The 17764-nt window shown below is 39.5% G+C and overlaps 1 protein-coding gene across 1 annotated transcript in view; it reads left to right on the plus strand.

The window, feature by feature from the left end:
* The window catches only part of CD9 (CD9 molecule), a 31143-nt gene extending 15045 nt beyond the window's left edge, over positions 1-16098 (plus strand). The window contains exons 2-8 of the mRNA XM_020785787.3: positions 4686-4788; positions 6548-6645; positions 9141-9215; positions 11338-11430; positions 13292-13384; positions 14707-14790; positions 15706-16098. Of these exons, the coding sequence (XP_020641446.2) occupies positions 4686-4788; positions 6548-6645; positions 9141-9215; positions 11338-11430; positions 13292-13384; positions 14707-14790; positions 15706-15771 (612 nt within the window). The 3' untranslated portion in view covers positions 15772-16098. The remainder of the gene's footprint in view (positions 1-4685; positions 4789-6547; positions 6646-9140; positions 9216-11337; positions 11431-13291; positions 13385-14706; positions 14791-15705) is intronic.
* Positions 16099-17764: the final 1666 nt, after the last annotated feature.

Here is a 17764-nt window from a genome sequence, read left to right on the forward strand (position 1 = left end):
GTGGAGGGTTTAAATTATATCACAAGCGAGGATGTTAATTGAAAAACTGTGTAAGAGGGATGGATGAAAATTTTGCTGTCATGCATAAGTTTAGGGTGCACCTAACATGCCGTTATGTTTATTCCTTCATTCTTGGATGATTTGATTGCCTAAACAGGGCTGTGGCTTTGCACTGTTGTTGAAATTTGCCCCAGAGCAGGAAGTTTCCCAGCACAAACCTAGTCAGTCTCTTTAGGCAATCCTGCTGTCATTAGGAAACTTTTCAGATGTCAAATACAGAAACAGAATTTGGCCTGTGATCCAGGACACAGAAAAGTGTGTAGAGGCGACTTCCTCCATCTTACTGGCTGAAACCTCTCAATTAATATTGTGTCACAGCAAACTCAGACAAATGTCAGCTGCACATATGTCATGAGGGCACTGGCTTCTTAATTTGAGTACTGGCTTCCTCCAGAAATAAAGAAGCTCACTTATCTGTGTGGAAATAAACTCCCATGAGGTCATCCTTCCCTCTTTCGAACATGTGGTATACGTAAAAAAAGCCGTGACTTATGGAAGAGACGGTTGCTCAAGTCTGGGCTTGTATGAGATAATGGTGACAGTGCACAGTTTTCCAAAATCTGGTACTCGTCTGTAGACTGTAAACTCAAATGAAGGGGTCACTTTTCTTGTTTCCCCACATGTCGGCGATGTGGAAAGACGTGGTTGCCACAATGGCTGAAATCCAGTTGCTTAGCATCCTACGTTGACTAGAATGGAATCAGTGGAGTTTTGGTGAGCCAACTCTCTCTGAGTTCTGTTTGATTCAAATGGCCTTACTCTAGTTGTGATTCACTACACTAGGCAACAGTATTTCAGCCAATGGATATTCTTTGCAGTCTTTTGATCCCATCTTGTGGGTTTGCTATGTTTTGAATTGAACGTTATGTATGGATTTCAATAGTAGTAATAATAAATAATTTTTTGAAATGAAAAAAGTCACAGGCAGGGATTATAAAGTAAGATTCATTTTAAACCTATTTTTCACCATCCAAGTAACCTTGTTGGAGCATTAGAACTTGCATGGTGTAGACTGTGAGCAAGGATATGGGAAGAGAGCTACTCTTACCTTCTGCTGTTCTTACCTTGAAGCTGTCATGTCAGGGATTCTGATGGCTGGACATGTTCCTAAGAGACCTACAGAACATTATAGACCTCTCTAAGGAAAAAACAGAAGCTTTTGTTTGTCACAGCTGGCATTTATCCTAGAAAAAAAGGGTTACTTCCAAAATGAAATTAGACAATTGTTTCCAGTCATATCAAAATTCATTTTAGTATCACAGTATAAGTCTTTGCATTGTTGTGATGATTCCAGGCAACATCAGTTTGTCTAAATGTATCAGCTTTATTCATGTATAATGTGTACGTTCCATAAACATAAAAATACATTATTTAAAAAAAAAATAAGACAAATCTGAATGTATTGAAAACACAGACATAAGAAAAACTGTGGACATAAATGCTTGAAAATATATGAAAATGAAACTTAATTTGGAGGCAAATACTTACGTTAGAATCCAGTCCAAACTACATGAACTTAAAAAGTACAACCCTCCCCCCATATGTTTTAATTACATTCTAAAAATGCTAGAGCTTATAGCTTAAAGAGGCACACTGAAAAAACAGGGAATAGATCTCTATAATATCAAAGTTATTAAAAGTATAAATACACAAAAGTAACATACATATTACTTGGCCTTTTAGCATATCTGGATACTCATGAATTTTTTTTCTGAGTTCTCATCCAACCAAGGCAATTTTAATGTATAGTGGAAAATCCATGTTGTCTTCATCTGCTGTTGTTGTTGCTACACAATACTGTTATTTGATGTCACTGTTCTTGATCTTCAGCATGTGCGTGTGTGGTGTGGCATTGTTGCATTGCATTGTGTAGCTTTGTTGTGTGTCTTAGGTAAAGGTAAAAGTTCCCCTTGACATTTAGTCCAGTCGTGTCCACTTCTAGGGCATGGTGCTCATCCCCGTTTCCAAGCCGTAGAGCCAGTGTTCGTCCGAAGACCGTTTCCGTGGTCACGTGGCCAGCGCGACTAGACATGAAACGCCATTATCTTCCCATTTATCTACTCACATTTTTACATGCTTTCGAACTGCTAGGTTGGCAGGAGCTGAGGCAAGCGACAGGAGTTCACTCCGTTGTGTGGATTCGATCTTATGACTGCTGGTCTTCTGACCTTGCAGCACAGAGGCTTCTGTGGTTTAACCCGCATTACCACCACTTCTTGTTGTGTGTCTTATGCCCCAAGTAGACAGAGTCTAGAGGGGCGGAGTAGAAATCTAACAAACAAACAAACAAATAAATAAATAAATCAATAAATTCCTATACGTATATTTTTCTCAGATGTTTATCTTTCTTTTCAGACTGTAAACAACTGAATTTTGCAGGACATGTAAGTCAAAGGGACTAGATCCATAATAAAAAAAATTATAATGGAAATTTATATTGTTTTTGCAACTCCTGTTAATGCATTTCCAGTAAATTAGAATCTGGCAAGCTGCCACCATGACAATAAGTATTATTATTTGACTAATTATTAATTTACAGAGCTTGCAGCTGTTAATGGGTTGAAACTACAGGTGTCTAATAAATAAAGTAGAGCAAGTTACACAATCTGCAAAGACCATATTGTCAAAACATTGCAACATTCTACTTATTAAAATGAACTTTCAACTCTCTTGTATATGGTTATCATTTGTAAACATATTCAACTGTCAGGAACGTTACTGTATTTTGACCTTGCTTCCAGGCTTAGCTGGAGAGCTGGCTGATTGTTTTGCAGTGACTTCTAGTAAATTGGTATTCATACCTAATTTTTAAAGCACAATGTATATTTTCAAGGCTGCTTTTTAACACTATATTCCAAATTACACACCTTGACAAAGTTGTCCACAGTTTCTTCCTTTTTTTCCTTCTACAATTGTTTGGGCCCTGATTTGGGTAGTTTTGTTTTGAAAACAAAGAAGAAAAACCAATTCCAAACTGAAAATAAAAAGCAAACAGAAAAACCAAGCCACTGTGGCTACCTGTCCATCTGTTTGTTAAAGTTATAGAAAGGCTACAGGCTGGCTGGCAGTCAATCTGGGTAGAGTTGGAAAAGCCTGGAGGGTGACAGTAAGATTGGTAGAAGTGGTTACAAGAAGACCTCGGCTGTGCTCTCTGACAATTCTGGGTACCTGTGGGAAAGGCTGGAGATAGTTAGGTGGAGGCTGATGGAAAGAGAGATACAGCAGCCTCTTATGCCTTTTTCCAGGGCTGTAGAGCAACTGGGGACTCCTTGGGGAAATGTATATATGGTGGATAAATATGATATGTGGATGTGTGTGAACATATGGGTAGTTTGTATGTGTGTGTGTGTGTGTGAGAGAGAGAGAGAGAGAGAAGGTGTTTCTGGGTAATTCAGAAGGAGACCATTGGACGAGGGAAATTCTGAATGAAGGAATGTGTGTATGTCTGACTTGTGCACTTTCACTCTAACTTATGGAAGAGTTTGAAGGGATGGGCGATCCTGGGAGAGAAAAGTGTTAAGAAATTGGTTTGTGATTTCAGGTATCACATGCACATACACAATATGTATTCACATTCTAAGATAACCCACTTGCCTTTTTGCCCTTCTGTGAACTGGGTGATAGGCTGTGCCCCCAGTCATGTTTTGAAAGGCAGTTCTCCCCTGGCAGCAATCTTGTGATGGTACCTAGGACATTTTCTCACAACGCCAGTGTGCCCATCTGTTCCAAACATTTGGTGACCCCTGTTTTCCTCCTTCAATTGTAACATTTTCAATGATGTTTAAAAGCATATAAAAGCAGTACGCTTCCCCGCCTTTTTTACATGCCAGTACATATCTTGGATTGTTGTGTATCCAGCTGGAGACTAAGTTTCTTCCACATGCTGAAGGCAAATGATAGAATCTGAAGCAGTAGAGAAGCAAGACAATTCAAAGGCTGCCTTGCTCAAGCTTCACTACCACTGTGTTGTAGGAAGAATGGCCCTGGAGAATCCCATTACTGTATTCCTGAACCAAATATCTGAAAAGGCCAGGTAACCTGCAGCATTTGAAACTTGATTCCAACATTAGCTCCTAAATATGTTGGAACACCATTTTTAGAAAAGTAGGTAACGAGTAAATAAGTAATTGTGTGCTGTCAAGTTGATTCCAACTCATAGCAACCTTTTCCATGTTTTTTCTAAGTATCTTGAGTTAAATACTGCTGCCATTCTTCTTAAATAAAATATTTTGTAGTTCTTTTTTTTTCTTTATTTTTTTCTCAAATAAGAAAAATGTTGGGGAGAGAAAGACATTTCACCACTATATTTTTTGGGTTTCTTTACATGCCTTCATATCTGTAGTCTTTTAACTGTGCATTGTATGTATATGACATCTTGTGATTACCATACAATTACCATTACCTACTGAAGTTTTCAAGCTACTTGCCTTCAAGGATCCATATCCTTATTGATGGATCTGTGGAGGAATTCCAGCACTTGAAATCTCTGCTGAGGTTGAAAATTATGGTGTGCCATTAAACTCACAGAGGACTGAACAAAAGTGACTGGACGCACATAATTTATATACTCAAACACAAAATGCATAATTAACATGTCTGTTTTTTTTCTCTCTCTGTCTCCACAGCTTGCCGGAACAGCTGTTCTCGCAATTGGGCTATGGCTTCGGTTTGATTCACAAACAAAAGATATTTTTGAACAAGATACCAATTCCAAAACATTCTTTATTGGTATGTCATGAAACAGCTGCTCACTTTATATTCTCAGTATGTTTTAGCACTAAAAAAAAAATACAAAATAGAACATTGAACATCCCATGAAACAATGGGTGTACACATGATCCAGAAGGATAAAGTGTTTCATATGAGTTAGAAATCTGACTTTCAGAGCACATACTTAAGCCTAAGATACGCCTGCTTTCTTAGAGTTGGAAGTTAGATACTTTGATACCCAGATATTACAGTTAAGGTAAGGGAACTTTGATGAATGTACGGGCATCAATGTTTTAAAGAGTCTTTCTATTTTAAAACATGGGGTTCAGGGAGTGTGCACCTTATTTTAAAAATAGTCATGTATGCATGCTTTCATTTCAAGCAAGGTGTGTGTTCTCTATGGATCTTATTTTGTCATGAAAATGTTTGAGGGTTTACTTTCAGTACCAATTTGTAGTCAACCCCTGACTTTGAGACTAGCACAGAGTAAGTGAAATCACCCATAGAATAGAGTGTTTAATTGCAGGAATTTGAGGGCAAATGGGATGTATTGTCTAGAATGCTGTTGATGTTCACAAAAGTTTGTATAAGGTGCCACAGCTAAATGCAGCTAATTGACAAGGTCCTGAGGCATTTAGCACAGCAAGTTATGAGGATCTTACGCAAACACCAGAGGGATTTTGCCTGTTGCTATCACTCCTGTTTGTTTGAGGCAGGTAACATTATTCTAGGTCCTAATAACATCACCTACAGTGTCAGAGAATTTTGTTCACTGGCTCACCTCCTTAAGTGATACATGCTGTCCATCTACCAGTAATGTCCTTCTGCATTTTATGCAGACAGACAAACTGGCTAGTATCTAAATGGCAGGTAGAAGAACTGACCTTAATAACCCACAGTCTCTGTTCCACACTTACTTGTCCATACACATTCTTCCCTGCTGCACACTCACTACTCCTGGCAGCAGTCTCCTGCCTTTCTCCCTCCGTGTTGGATTCTGAGAAAGAGGCTTCCCTTTTACAGTGTCAACACAAAAATGTAGTGAACCTTCCCTACTCCTTTCTTGGCAGCTTGGGAGCATAGGGCTGGGAAGACAAGAAGGTTGTATCCAGCACACATGCAGGAGGGGTTTTCCTCTGCTGCTATATGCGTGTGTGCACTTAACGCACACAGACACAGGCACTCACACACACACAGTGTTCAGTTGCAGGAATAGATCATTTTGGCATCCAAGGATGCTTTGTTACTGTTAGTAATCATTCCTGAGCAAAGGAACTCCAAAGGGAGGCATAGTGTGAAACTTACCTTAATAAGTAATTAGTTCTGTCATCTGTAGCCTGAATCCAGATAATGGATTACTACCAATATTGATTGGCTTACTTATGTCACAAGTGTTTGTTATTATCAGTGACACTTCTTTGTGAATGGGCTCTATAATAATTTTACATATATTAAAGTGGTAATACAATTGGCTGTTATACACTCCATGTGTCTCTGACCTCACTTTTTATAATTCCTCCACCCCCTGGACAACTACACCTACAAACTTAGGGCAATGTTTTATGCATCTGATGAAGTGGACTCTAGTTCACTAAAGTTTAAGCTATCATTGTTTAATGCTGTTAAGCTCCTTAAACAGGCCACCTAGGATACCAGAATGAGTGAAAAAGTGCAACTGGCAGTGTGGTGGCTAGCCTGTATGTTGCTTCGTGTTGGTGAAACATGAAGCCTTATGAAATGAAAGTTGTTGTTTTTTTCCATTTTAATTTCAATCCAGGTGTTTACATTCTAATTGGAGCTGGTGCACTCATTATGATTGTTGGTTTCTTGGGGTGTTGTGGAGCGATACAAGAGTCCCAGTGCATGCTTAGTTTGGTAAGTATCAATTCAAATGCTGACTGAGATTTCTACAGTTGGCAGAATGAGGAGGCAAAGCTTTTGCTAGACTTCGTTTCTTAGTGCATGTTTCACTCCATTTTAGAAGATGATCCAGAAAGGGTATTTAGTGAAGTCTGTTTGCCGAATCAGAAAGAATGCCACAGGTGACAACACAATTTAAGTGTTCATGTGTGTGCCATAAATGTGGCTCCCATGTGCAGCAAAATTATTACTTATTTTAGATATTATATCAAATGCATATCTCATCTTTCCACCAAATCGTATTCAATGCTGCTAACCACAAGCAAGTACCAACAAGACAGTGTATAACTGGAAAGTTGTGCTGTCAGGATAAGGTTTAATTAAAAAAAAAGAATAACCCAGCTAAAACCAGACAGAAGCTAATATACAGGCAGGTTTTTTCCCCTGTTCCTTCCTCAAGGAAAGAAGCTGTCCTGAGATTCCGATTGAAGAAGTACAGGTGTTATTGATGAAATTATATGGAATATAATTTCAATACTCTTTACGACTTGGAAGACAGGCTGGTATGAAGAGTGCATTTTCTTAGACTTGTTCATATAAACCACCCATGTCTGTGGTGATCAGGGAGTGGCGTCCTAACTCCTGTCATCATCCCCACCAAGGTAGGAAGAGGAATATCTTTGACTTGCATTGTGATACCAATCTAATCCATACCTCCTGAACACAACCAAAAACACAGTTGTCCCCCAGTCTTCCTATTTCTCCAAATTTTGAAGTGGTTTTCTGCAGTCAAAATAGGTATACAAAAGTACATGGCCTCAAAGAATTGTATATAAAAGTGAAATACTTTTAAAAATTACCCTAGTGTATATATTTTTGTACGCATCACACACGTTTCATTTACAAGATACCTTTCTTCCACTGCCTATAATGGAGATGATAATGATCCATATTGGGAATATGGGATATTAATTTTCATGTGTTTTTTTTACCAAACTTCTCAAACTACGACAGAAATGGTATGTGCTGAACTGGTTTAAAGGCTTGAAGCCAAAACAGACAGATTCCTCCATCCCTGCTCCCAATGCTTGTGGTCTTTCTGCACTTTCCTGTAGATGTTCCATAGGCTCTGCTTTCTAATATCAAGGACAGATCTTGGCTAGGGATGGGGGCATAGCACCGCCACCAGTCCACATCTACAGAATTCAAGTGGGAACATTGCCCATACAGAATTCAGGCTGTATGAAAAGCCATACTTTGTCAGTGTTGTTTTTGTTTGGCAGCTAGTCAAACATAATTTGGTTCCTGGAGGTCAAAATGTTCTTCTAAGCACCTTGTGACCATATCTGAGAAGTTTGAATTCTAGACCTCCTAGTATTCCCACACTGATCACAATATGAGCAAGACACAAGCCCCACACTAGAGTAAGCCTTGTTGGGGGGGGGGAATCTCCCATTGGCACACACAGCCGGTGTTTTCTTCCCCTAAGGATAACCAGTTTTGGGGACAATTTGTTGGGGGTTTCAGAGAGAAGAGATAAATTCAGCAACCTCAGTGAAAATGGGAGCATCATATCTTGGAATCAAGTGCAGCCTCTAATTAAAGTACAATTTAGTTGACAGTAAATTTATCTGATATAATGGAGTGACATGCAACTCAGAATTTATAGACAGATTTAGCACTAATGTCAGTCATGGTATCTTAGTGGCTAGAGAAGAAATATACTGAGTACTTTGTTCGGATGTCAACTTTGTATGTAGTCCTTCCAGGGATTCTTACATGCTGTAAAGTAGGCCAGTATTAGTATTTTTCCAAACTGCAAGGTTGCCTATGCTTGTATTTGGCTATGGTAGGAATTGATCAAGATACACACAATGCATTTGCTAATTTCTAAACTCTGTACTACACCACACTTATTTTCATGACCTCATTGTAGAACAAGAAAATATTTATGTTTGCATCCTCCCCTTGTTTTCAGATGTGTAGAGCAACTGAAATGGAAATACTTTTGGTTTCCCATCAAGGCACTGATAAAGTCCACAATCACTTAGCTTTGACAATGCTGGAACATCAGGTGCTTCCAAACTGTGCAAATTCTCACACAACAACAGGAGAATTGGTTCTGACATGTCGTGTTTTTGATGGGAGATTTCCTTCTGTGTAATATGACATCTCATGTTTTTATAGGCCAGTATCCCGTTCAGTACTAACACACATTGAGCCCCAGCTGCTGAAACTGCTATGGTGATCTGATAAGGTGTCAGTTGCATGTGACCAGCACTTCATTGAATCACTATGGCAACTTCTCCGGCTGAGGCTCCTTGTGAGCATAAATACTGAGTAGGATTCTGGCTATAGTTTTAGAAAATTTTAATTTAAACCTATCCAAGACCTGGACTTGAGTACAGTTGCAAAGGTCTGTGTACATACTTGACGCTAGTGAACAAAATGGAACATTTGCCAGCTCTCTTCAGAAGTGACCATTTTTCTTTCTCTCTCTGCTCCTGTAGTTTTTTATTTTCCTTCTCTTGATTTTTGCCCTTGAAGTAGCTGCTGGCATCTGGGGATTTGCAAACAAGACAAAGGTGAGTTGACCTTTTCTAAATACTGAACATTTCAAAAGCTGCCTTTATCATATGTACCATGCAGAGCTGTGACTTTAGTTTGCCATTGGCCAATGTACTTGTGACAGCATATCCAGTAGGTTTCAGCAGAGCTCCAAGAGAAGCTGTCCACAAAGCAAAATGGATTTTAGGTGTACATCAGTCAGCCAGCCAGTCAGTCAGTTTATTGTTACGGTCCTTAGACCAATCACACAGAAAAAACAAACCTTTACAGGTTTCTGAAATTCCAAATCCTTCATAAATAGATTTAGCATTAAAAGACAGTTTAAAATCCATAGAATTTTCAAAATCTGAACATCACCATACAGAAACTGGCTAGTCAGTATGTGATCTTGGGGTCCATATCAGAAAGAAGAAGCTCAAGTCTATTTTTTTTCTGATCGGCCAGGAATTTGTTTGATCAGCGAGGTGATGTTCTCCTTACCTGCCACCTCATAATGCAGGCCAGTGAATAACATGTGCTCTGTAGTCCCACTCTCCTTAAGGGGCGGGTACAAGGCCTTTCGGTGAAAGGGATATTCATGTACTTCCTTTCAGGTACAGCAGAAGGGAGGGCCCAACCCCTTGCCAAGGTTAAGGCTCTTCTAAACCCTATTATTTCCAGATATATTAAATAATTTGCAAGTTCCACAGAGGTTTTTTTTGTGTGTGTAATCCTTCACCATAATATTTTGTATGCAGGAAAGGTCGGTTTGATGTTCTATATCCTCATTTCTTTGCTTAACTTTTTCTTTTTGCCTGAATTATTCTATAAGATAAGAGTGCCTGAGGGAAAAGGCCAATTTTCAGCAAATAGTTCTGGACAGACTTGACCCAGTGGATTGAAAATTGTCATAGGCTATCAAAGAAAATAGACCTTGCAGGTTTAGTTGTCCCTTTAGCTACATATATATATATATATATGTATTTAAAGGACTTTTACCCCACCTTTCTTATAGGATACCAACCCAGGCTTCAGCTTTTAGGCAACCTGTTTCTCATCTCACCCTGGCATTTGACACTCATCTAGGGACCTGTAAGATAGTTCTTGAAAGTTTAGATTGGACTCCTCCTTATGGTGCAAAATTGGAGGCAAGTGGTCCCAGGAATGAATTTCAGTTAACATCTTGGCCATATAAAGTTTGACAGCTGCCAGAAGAAAGAACCTTCCTTGAGAGCGATGGGATTTTGCTATGCTGTTTGTGGATCTTTCTCCTTGATCTGCCATCTATTCACTATCTTCGAGCCTAGACCCCCAAGCCCGGAGAACTATCTCAAAGTATTAGAAGTTGTAAACTTGCTTCATGCAATGGCCATTAATCGACCCAGCATGAGTCTTTGGTTTGCACCCAAAGGTGACCGTCTCAGTTTTCTGATAGTTGATTGTTCAGTATGAGGAGAGCTTCCAAAGGCCCCCCCTCAACCCATCTATTCCTGCACATCTCAGTCCATTCCTGTGTAGATGCCAGAATACCCATGTCATGTTCTAACCTACAGAGGTCTGTTTTCGGCCTGGCTGAAGTAGCTGACCAGAGGCTACTTGTGCTCTGCTATTAGCTCTTAAGTGTGGTCTTTCAGCTCGTACGTTACCACGTTTATATATATAAACGTGATAACGTACAAGCTGAAAGACCACACTTAAGAGCTAATAGCCATGGTTGCATCTTCTAAGTTAAAACCCTGTCCCCTAGAGAGTTTGGAGAGTGATATCAGCAAGTTGTGGTGGCCATCTTGCAAACTAAGAAGCTGAGCTAACAGGAAATGAGCTTTAACCACAGTTTGGTTCAGGACACATGTTAACTCTTAACATGGTTCATGCAATTCAAGCCATATTTCTACTTTTTTTTTTCTTTGGGGCCAGTCTGTAACCAAGGGGTTTAGGTATTAAGACACAATGATAAATGCAGTTGCATTAGATCTGTAGAGAGTAGACGAACATGTACAGGGCAAGGTAATAAAATTTTCTGAAAGTACTTTGTCAGCTGTGCTACATACAGCTTATGCCAGCTTTTATCTTCCTTTTTCAAAACAAGTGATTAAAAGTATTTCTTTCATCTCATTTCTTTCATAATTGGGGATAATTATTGTCTTGCATTTTATTTAGGTTGCTGAAGAAGTTAAGAATTTTTATGATTCAGTATATAATAAGAGAAATGAGGCTACTGCCAGAGAAACTCTGACAGTCCTTCAGAAAGCAGTAAGTTGGATCTTCTACTTTCATTTTGCGTCTTTATGCTTTGGTGTTTGTAAGAAAGAATGAGAGATTATGCATGCACCATCCTCTTCAGAGAAGTTGACAGACAAAACAGCTTCAGAGATGGTAGAACCAATGGACATAAAGTTGGGAAGTGTTATTTCAAATGTAGAAGATGCAGAAAGCCCAGGAAATAAGTGTCAGCTAGGGAGAGTTGTTTTGGTGGGAAAGGAGGAGGTTCTAAAGCATGGAAGGGGAGTTGAAGGGGCAGTCATGGAGGAATGCTAAATGGCAGAGGAAGTAAGACATGAAGAAACGTGGGTTGAAATCATGAAAGATTTGCAAAGGCAGCAGGGCTGGGGGTGGCTTTATTTATTTATTTTATTTATTTATTTTATTTATATCCCGCCTATTTGATCCCTTCCCTCTCTTCCTCAGCATAGGAAGGCTGTGGGGACTGGGGCTGTTTTTTAAAAAAGATACATACATTTTATTATTACGGCATCGAGCCATACAAAATTGAATACATAACTTCATAGACAAGCATGTACTACAAAGTCATACAAGAAGTAAAACTAAATGATAAAAAGAGGATAAAAAGCTAAAAGGATAAAAGGTAAAACTGCTAAAAGATAAAAGGTAAACCATTGAGGAGAGTGGCATTTTTAAAAAGATAGCCCCACGAACCAACAAAATGACCCGACGAGCCAACAAATTGAATCATGGTTCATTGGGCCACTGGGGGGCAATTTGTGGGTTGTACGAACCAAGGTGTCCCCATCTCTAGTTGAAATCATAAAATAATCCTTGGATGGGGGAAATGTGTCCCCTTGAAGGTATCTAAGGAAGTAGCAGAAAGAGAGTCAAGAAAGAAACGGGTATGAAAACCCCCATATTGCGGAGAGAGCAGAAAGGGAAGCTAGAAAGAAAGAACATGAAAGATTTAATAGAAAAGCCAATTACCAGGAAAATAAGAGATGTCAGATTTCCCTTGGGATCAATCTTGGGATGGCAGGATCTGGAAAGATTCAAGAGGGAAAGTATGGTTTCCCATAAACCCTTATAAGCAGATGGAGGCGACATTTACACCATACATTCCAGATATATTACCTGTTGCTTCTTTGGTTAAATCTCTTGTTAAAGATTTTGAATGTACAAACCAAGAACTCTGGAACTTTGGAGATGAAATCTTGGGTTTGAGTTATCTAAAGGAAAACAAAGAAACGTCTTTTTTTCCATTATATAAATCTGTTGGAGTATAGATGGAGTCTGTGCCTGCTAACATTGAAGTACTGATGGATGGGAAGGAGGGATTGGGTTTGCATTATCATTATCATGAAGTCGGCATGGTTAAACAATATGTTTATATGAAACTCTGCTTCTACGTGGCTTGGCAGGATGTGGATGAGAGAAGAAACTGTGCTGAGTTCTAGAGAATTTATCTGTCCAGAAGACGCCAGTGCTTTCTAAGATTTTGAGCAGGCATACATAACATAACCCATGAGACCACCAGGGTAAAGGCCTTCTGCCTAATACCTTATCCAGGTGTTATTGATTAGGAGCTTCATGGCACAGTGGTTAAATGGCATTGCTGCAGTGAAGCCTATGCTCGTGACTTCAGTTCAGTCCCAATGGGCTTAAGTAGCCAGCTCAGGGTTGACTCGTCCTTCCATCCTTCCAAGGTTGGTAAACTGAGTAGCCAGCTTGGCAGAGGGCAATCTGTAGCTTGCCTAATTAAATTGTAAACTGCCTGAAATAGTGCTTAAAAACTACGGGGTGGTATATAAGCACTTTGTTTTGATTTGGTTTTGATTTTTCAACATGTAATTTTCCTACCCAAGAATATTTTTCTTTTATATCTTAGTTAAACTGCTGTGGCAAAGGTGGAGCCCTAGAGGCGACATTTGAAAAGACCTGTCCTGAACAGGACAGTCTCCAGGATACTATTACATTACCGGTACGTAGAAGTAATCTAGTGTACTAAAAGGATGCATATTTTGGTTTGTAGACACAAGTATACACTGATTTAAAAAGCCTCCTCTTGCTGCCAGTGTTTAAGAAAGGCGTGTGGATTTCTTAAAAGAAAGTTGGTAGTTTTTGTGCATGCAACAGAGTATCTTGAATTTGGAGGAAGTATAAATTCAGGCTTTACATGGCTATATTGGTGAGTGGTATTTCATTAGTGAATGGTATTTCAAAGTATGACTTAACATGCCTTTATAGATCTTTTTGAACCATGACGCCTTGAAAGAACATGAGACACAGTCCATCCAACTCTGATATTTGCAGTAATGTGCTGCTGCTCTGGAGAACTAGTTTTGCCTGCTCTGAAACCTCAGGAAGGGAGGAAGCAAACCTGTTTTTGGCAGAATGTTTGTGACACTTTGACCAGGCAAATTCAAAATGCCCAAAAACTCAGCTGGAAAAGATGATATCAGTCCCATTGTGCAATTTTCCTCTCAATGTCCCCTTTTCCTCTTGTTCCTGAGATTTTTACAACTACAGAAGAATTGGCCATTGACTTGAAATAGACACAGCAAGAGAGAACTGACAGGTCTGCAAAACATACGAACATCCAGGTTGATCAGAAGCTCTTTAGCTCTATACTATTGTTTGCTCAGATCCATCCTTGTTTGTTTTTTATTTGTATGTGTTCTGGATTTTAGTTTCCTCCATGCAAGGAGTTGCAAACTGGAGTGTTTATCAAGCCCCTGGTGGGTTTCCAAACACGGCCAGTGGCCTGCGTTAGACTCAGTGAATCACAGTTTACACAGGCAACATAAAGTCCATTGCAACTGAATTTGCCCTCTTCCACCACCTCTACCTGCACCACCTCCTGCTTCTCCTCTGACAAGAAAAAAAAAGCCTAGACTTTTCCTCATCTCCCTCTTCCTCGCCTCTTGTTATCAAGAGAAATAAATCTACTCAGTGGTCAGTTTTTTCCCTTTGCAGGAGCTAGCACCTTTTGGCTGGCCTTGACAGGCAGACAGAATCAATATTCTCCAGTTCCCTTGCCTTCTCCTAATTTGAGGACTGATATGAGAGAGCACTGAAGTGGTATAAAGACCCTGAGAGAGTGATGAGCACGCATCTTTCTTTCTCCTTGAGCTTGAGTGGGTGCTCAATAGATGAAAAAGCAAGTAATACCCATGTCGTGAGCAGTGGCCATGGACTGCTCTAGGTCAACACGATCAGTGAAATGTATCCCTTGCAGTACTAAAGCTTTAAGCAGAGTCCTATGCAAAACTAGCGAAGATAACAACTTGCTTTTTTTTCCAGCCATGCCATTCAGCCATTGATGATTTCTTCGCCAAAAAGCTGAACGTGATTGGAGGAGTTGGCATTGCTATTGGTATAATTATGGTAGGTTGTTAAAAGTTTGATTTATTTGCTGAACGCTAAATTATTGGAACATGTAAAGCAGCTATCAAAGCCCAACTGTAACAGAGTTAAGTGAGAGACAGTAAGTGATAGCGAATATACTGTGAACCAAAATGAGTGATGTGAACTACCCTCCTAATATCACAAGGGATGGAGAGGTGAAAGTTTTAAAAACCTAAGAAACCTTTTACTGTACATAGTTTTTACATTTGTAGGACCAGTTAATGAAACACTGAAGCTTAATGTATTTTGTTGTTTGAAATGGAATGGAGTACAAGCTGAGTTTATAAAATGACATATGTTAATTCAGAGGTCCCAGCTTGCAGACTATACAGGCTGATGCCCAACTTAAGAATTCTTGAACCCTGTCTCTGGATGTAAACCAGTATAAAATTGTGGACAGTGTCCTTGTCAGGTTAATTGTTCAGCATAAGGGGTTGACTTAAAGTTATTTGCAGTGATACATTCACCAGAGCACTAAAATCTTTCATCTGAGGATGTCTAGTCTTTCTTTCATACTGCTTTCTGGCCCTTAAGGGAATTAAATCCTATTCCTCAAAGAGCTAAACATGTTAGAAGGCTTCAAAGTGAATGGTAATGATGGTGAAATTTTATTGTGTTAGATGCTCAGCTTGTTCCCTCAGCTCTGCAATGTAAATCACATTTCCTTTTTTCCCTTCCCATATAAGGTCAGAAGAAACCAGTTGTGAGAGTATGTGCTGAACCTTTATTGGCTTGAACCAATACAGTTTCAGTCACAGATAAATTCTAAATGAGATTGTCATTTGATCCTTCCATTCCAGAAGCACCATTGGAGAGCTTCTGACACCGACCGCAATAACATTCTGATTTATATTGCCCTTCATGAAGAACTCTCTTAATATTTTCTCGTTTCAGATATTTGGCATGATTTTCAGTATGATCCTTTGCTGTGCTATTCGCAGAAGCCGAGAAATGGTCTAAAGCCTCTGCACTGGACCTCATCCCTCCCATACAAGAATTCTGCGTTTATTAACCTTAGCATTCTGAAAGGCATTTCTGAAGTTATATATATATATTTTTAAATCCTTATTTGGTACTGATGTTCTTAGTTTTTGCTAATTATGTTTATAAAAGCTTAAAAGGAATCTACTATTGAAAAGTTGCTATATTTGTTAAGCTAAAGTCCAACAACTTGTATATAAGGGTTTTTGTCTCTAAATTGATGTCTAGCTTTATTCAGACTTACAAAGGAGATGTAATTTATGTTGGAGAAAATTTGATACTTAATAAAGATTTAAGACCATATAACTAGTTCTTTCTTTTATATTAAAAAAAGCTTTCTTATCAGTGTACTGAGTCTGACACACAAGATTAACAAAGCCAGATGTGTTTCTCTTAAGATAGCTTAAGACAGCTATTGGAGCTTTCCTTGCTTGTAGAAGTAGCCTTAATCCTTTTTCTGCATTAGCATATTGAAGATTGGCAAGGTTAAATCTCTACCCTGAGGTATGACTACAGAAGGTGGAGGCTGAGAAGAACCTCAGTCCTGGGCCCACTGCTCTTCGATATTTTTATTAATGACTTGGATGAGGGAGTGCAGGGAATGTTTGTCAAATTTGCAGATGATACAAAACTGGGCAGAATAACAATACCCTAGAAGACAGAAACAAAATTCAAAATGACCTCGATAGGATGGAGCACTGTTGAAGGCAACAGAATGAAATTCAACAGGGATAAGTGCAAAGTACTACACCTTGGAAAAAGAAACCAATTGCACAGTTACAAGATGGGGGATACCTGGCTCAGCAAAACCATGAGCGAGAAGGGTCTTGGAATTGTCATAGATCATACGCTAAATATGAGCCAACAGTGTGATGTGGCTACAAAAAAAGCAAATGCTATTTTAGGCTACATTAATAGAAGTATAGTTTCCAAATCCTGCGGGTTGCTAGTCCCCTTCTATTCAGCACTGCTTAGGCCTCACCTTGAGTATTGTGTCCATTTCTGGATGCTAACAAATTGGAACAAGTTCAGAGGAGGTCGAGAAGGATAATCAGGGGGCTGAAAACCAAGCCTTATAAGGAAAGGCTGAAAGAACTGGACATGTTGAGCTTTCAGAAAAGAAGGCTGAGAGATGATATGATGGCACTTTTCAAATATTTGAAAGGATGTCATAGAGAGGGACAAACTGCTCTGGATCATCCCGGAGTGCAGGGAATGCAACAATGGGCTCAAGTTAAAGGAAGCCAGATTCCAGTTGAATATCAGGAAAAACTTCCTTAACTTCCTTAGAGCAATACAACAGTGGAACCAGTTACCTCGGGAGTTGGTGAGTGCTCCAACACTGGAGGCATTCAAGAAAAACTTGGATAATCACCTGGTAGAAATGCTTTGATTGTATTCCTGCGTTGAGCAGGGAGTTGGACTTGATGGTCTTCTGGGCCCCTTTCAACTTCACTTTTCTGTGATGGAAGTTGGATACCTTTCCTGAAGATACAGGTCCAACTTTGCCTTTGGGTTAGTTGCTGCCACCAGCCCATTAGAATTCATGTATAAACTTGGAATTATCTTCTCACTGTAAGGCGAAGTGTGGGGGCAATTTTGCCTTTTTTCGAGGGCTGCCCAGAACTTCTGCCTCCCAATTAAAAATGGCTACTAATGGCCTTAAGAGGTTTTTCTGGTAACCCCCTTGTGTAACAAAATATTTCCAGGGTGGAGTTGAGACAGGAGGCATGGGCCTTCAAAATGCAGGGATCCATGGGCATACAACAGCCACTGGACTGGAATATGTTGTCTACCCCTTCTGGAAAGTGTCTCCCAAGCTTTACTCTGCTTCCTCAAGGGGAAACAGATTGGATTTTCCAGCTAGCAAACTCAGCTGTGATTCTAGAATTTGGAATCATGTAGTAGTTGATCTTTAGGGTTATGTACAAAACAACAAAATCCTCCAGGCCTTAAGGAAGTTAAAGAAAGA

Source organism: Pogona vitticeps, chromosome 5 (genome assembly GCF_051106095.1).
Source record: "Pogona vitticeps strain Pit_001003342236 chromosome 5, PviZW2.1, whole genome shotgun sequence".
Taxonomy (NCBI): Eukaryota; Metazoa; Chordata; class Lepidosauria; order Squamata; family Agamidae; genus Pogona; species Pogona vitticeps.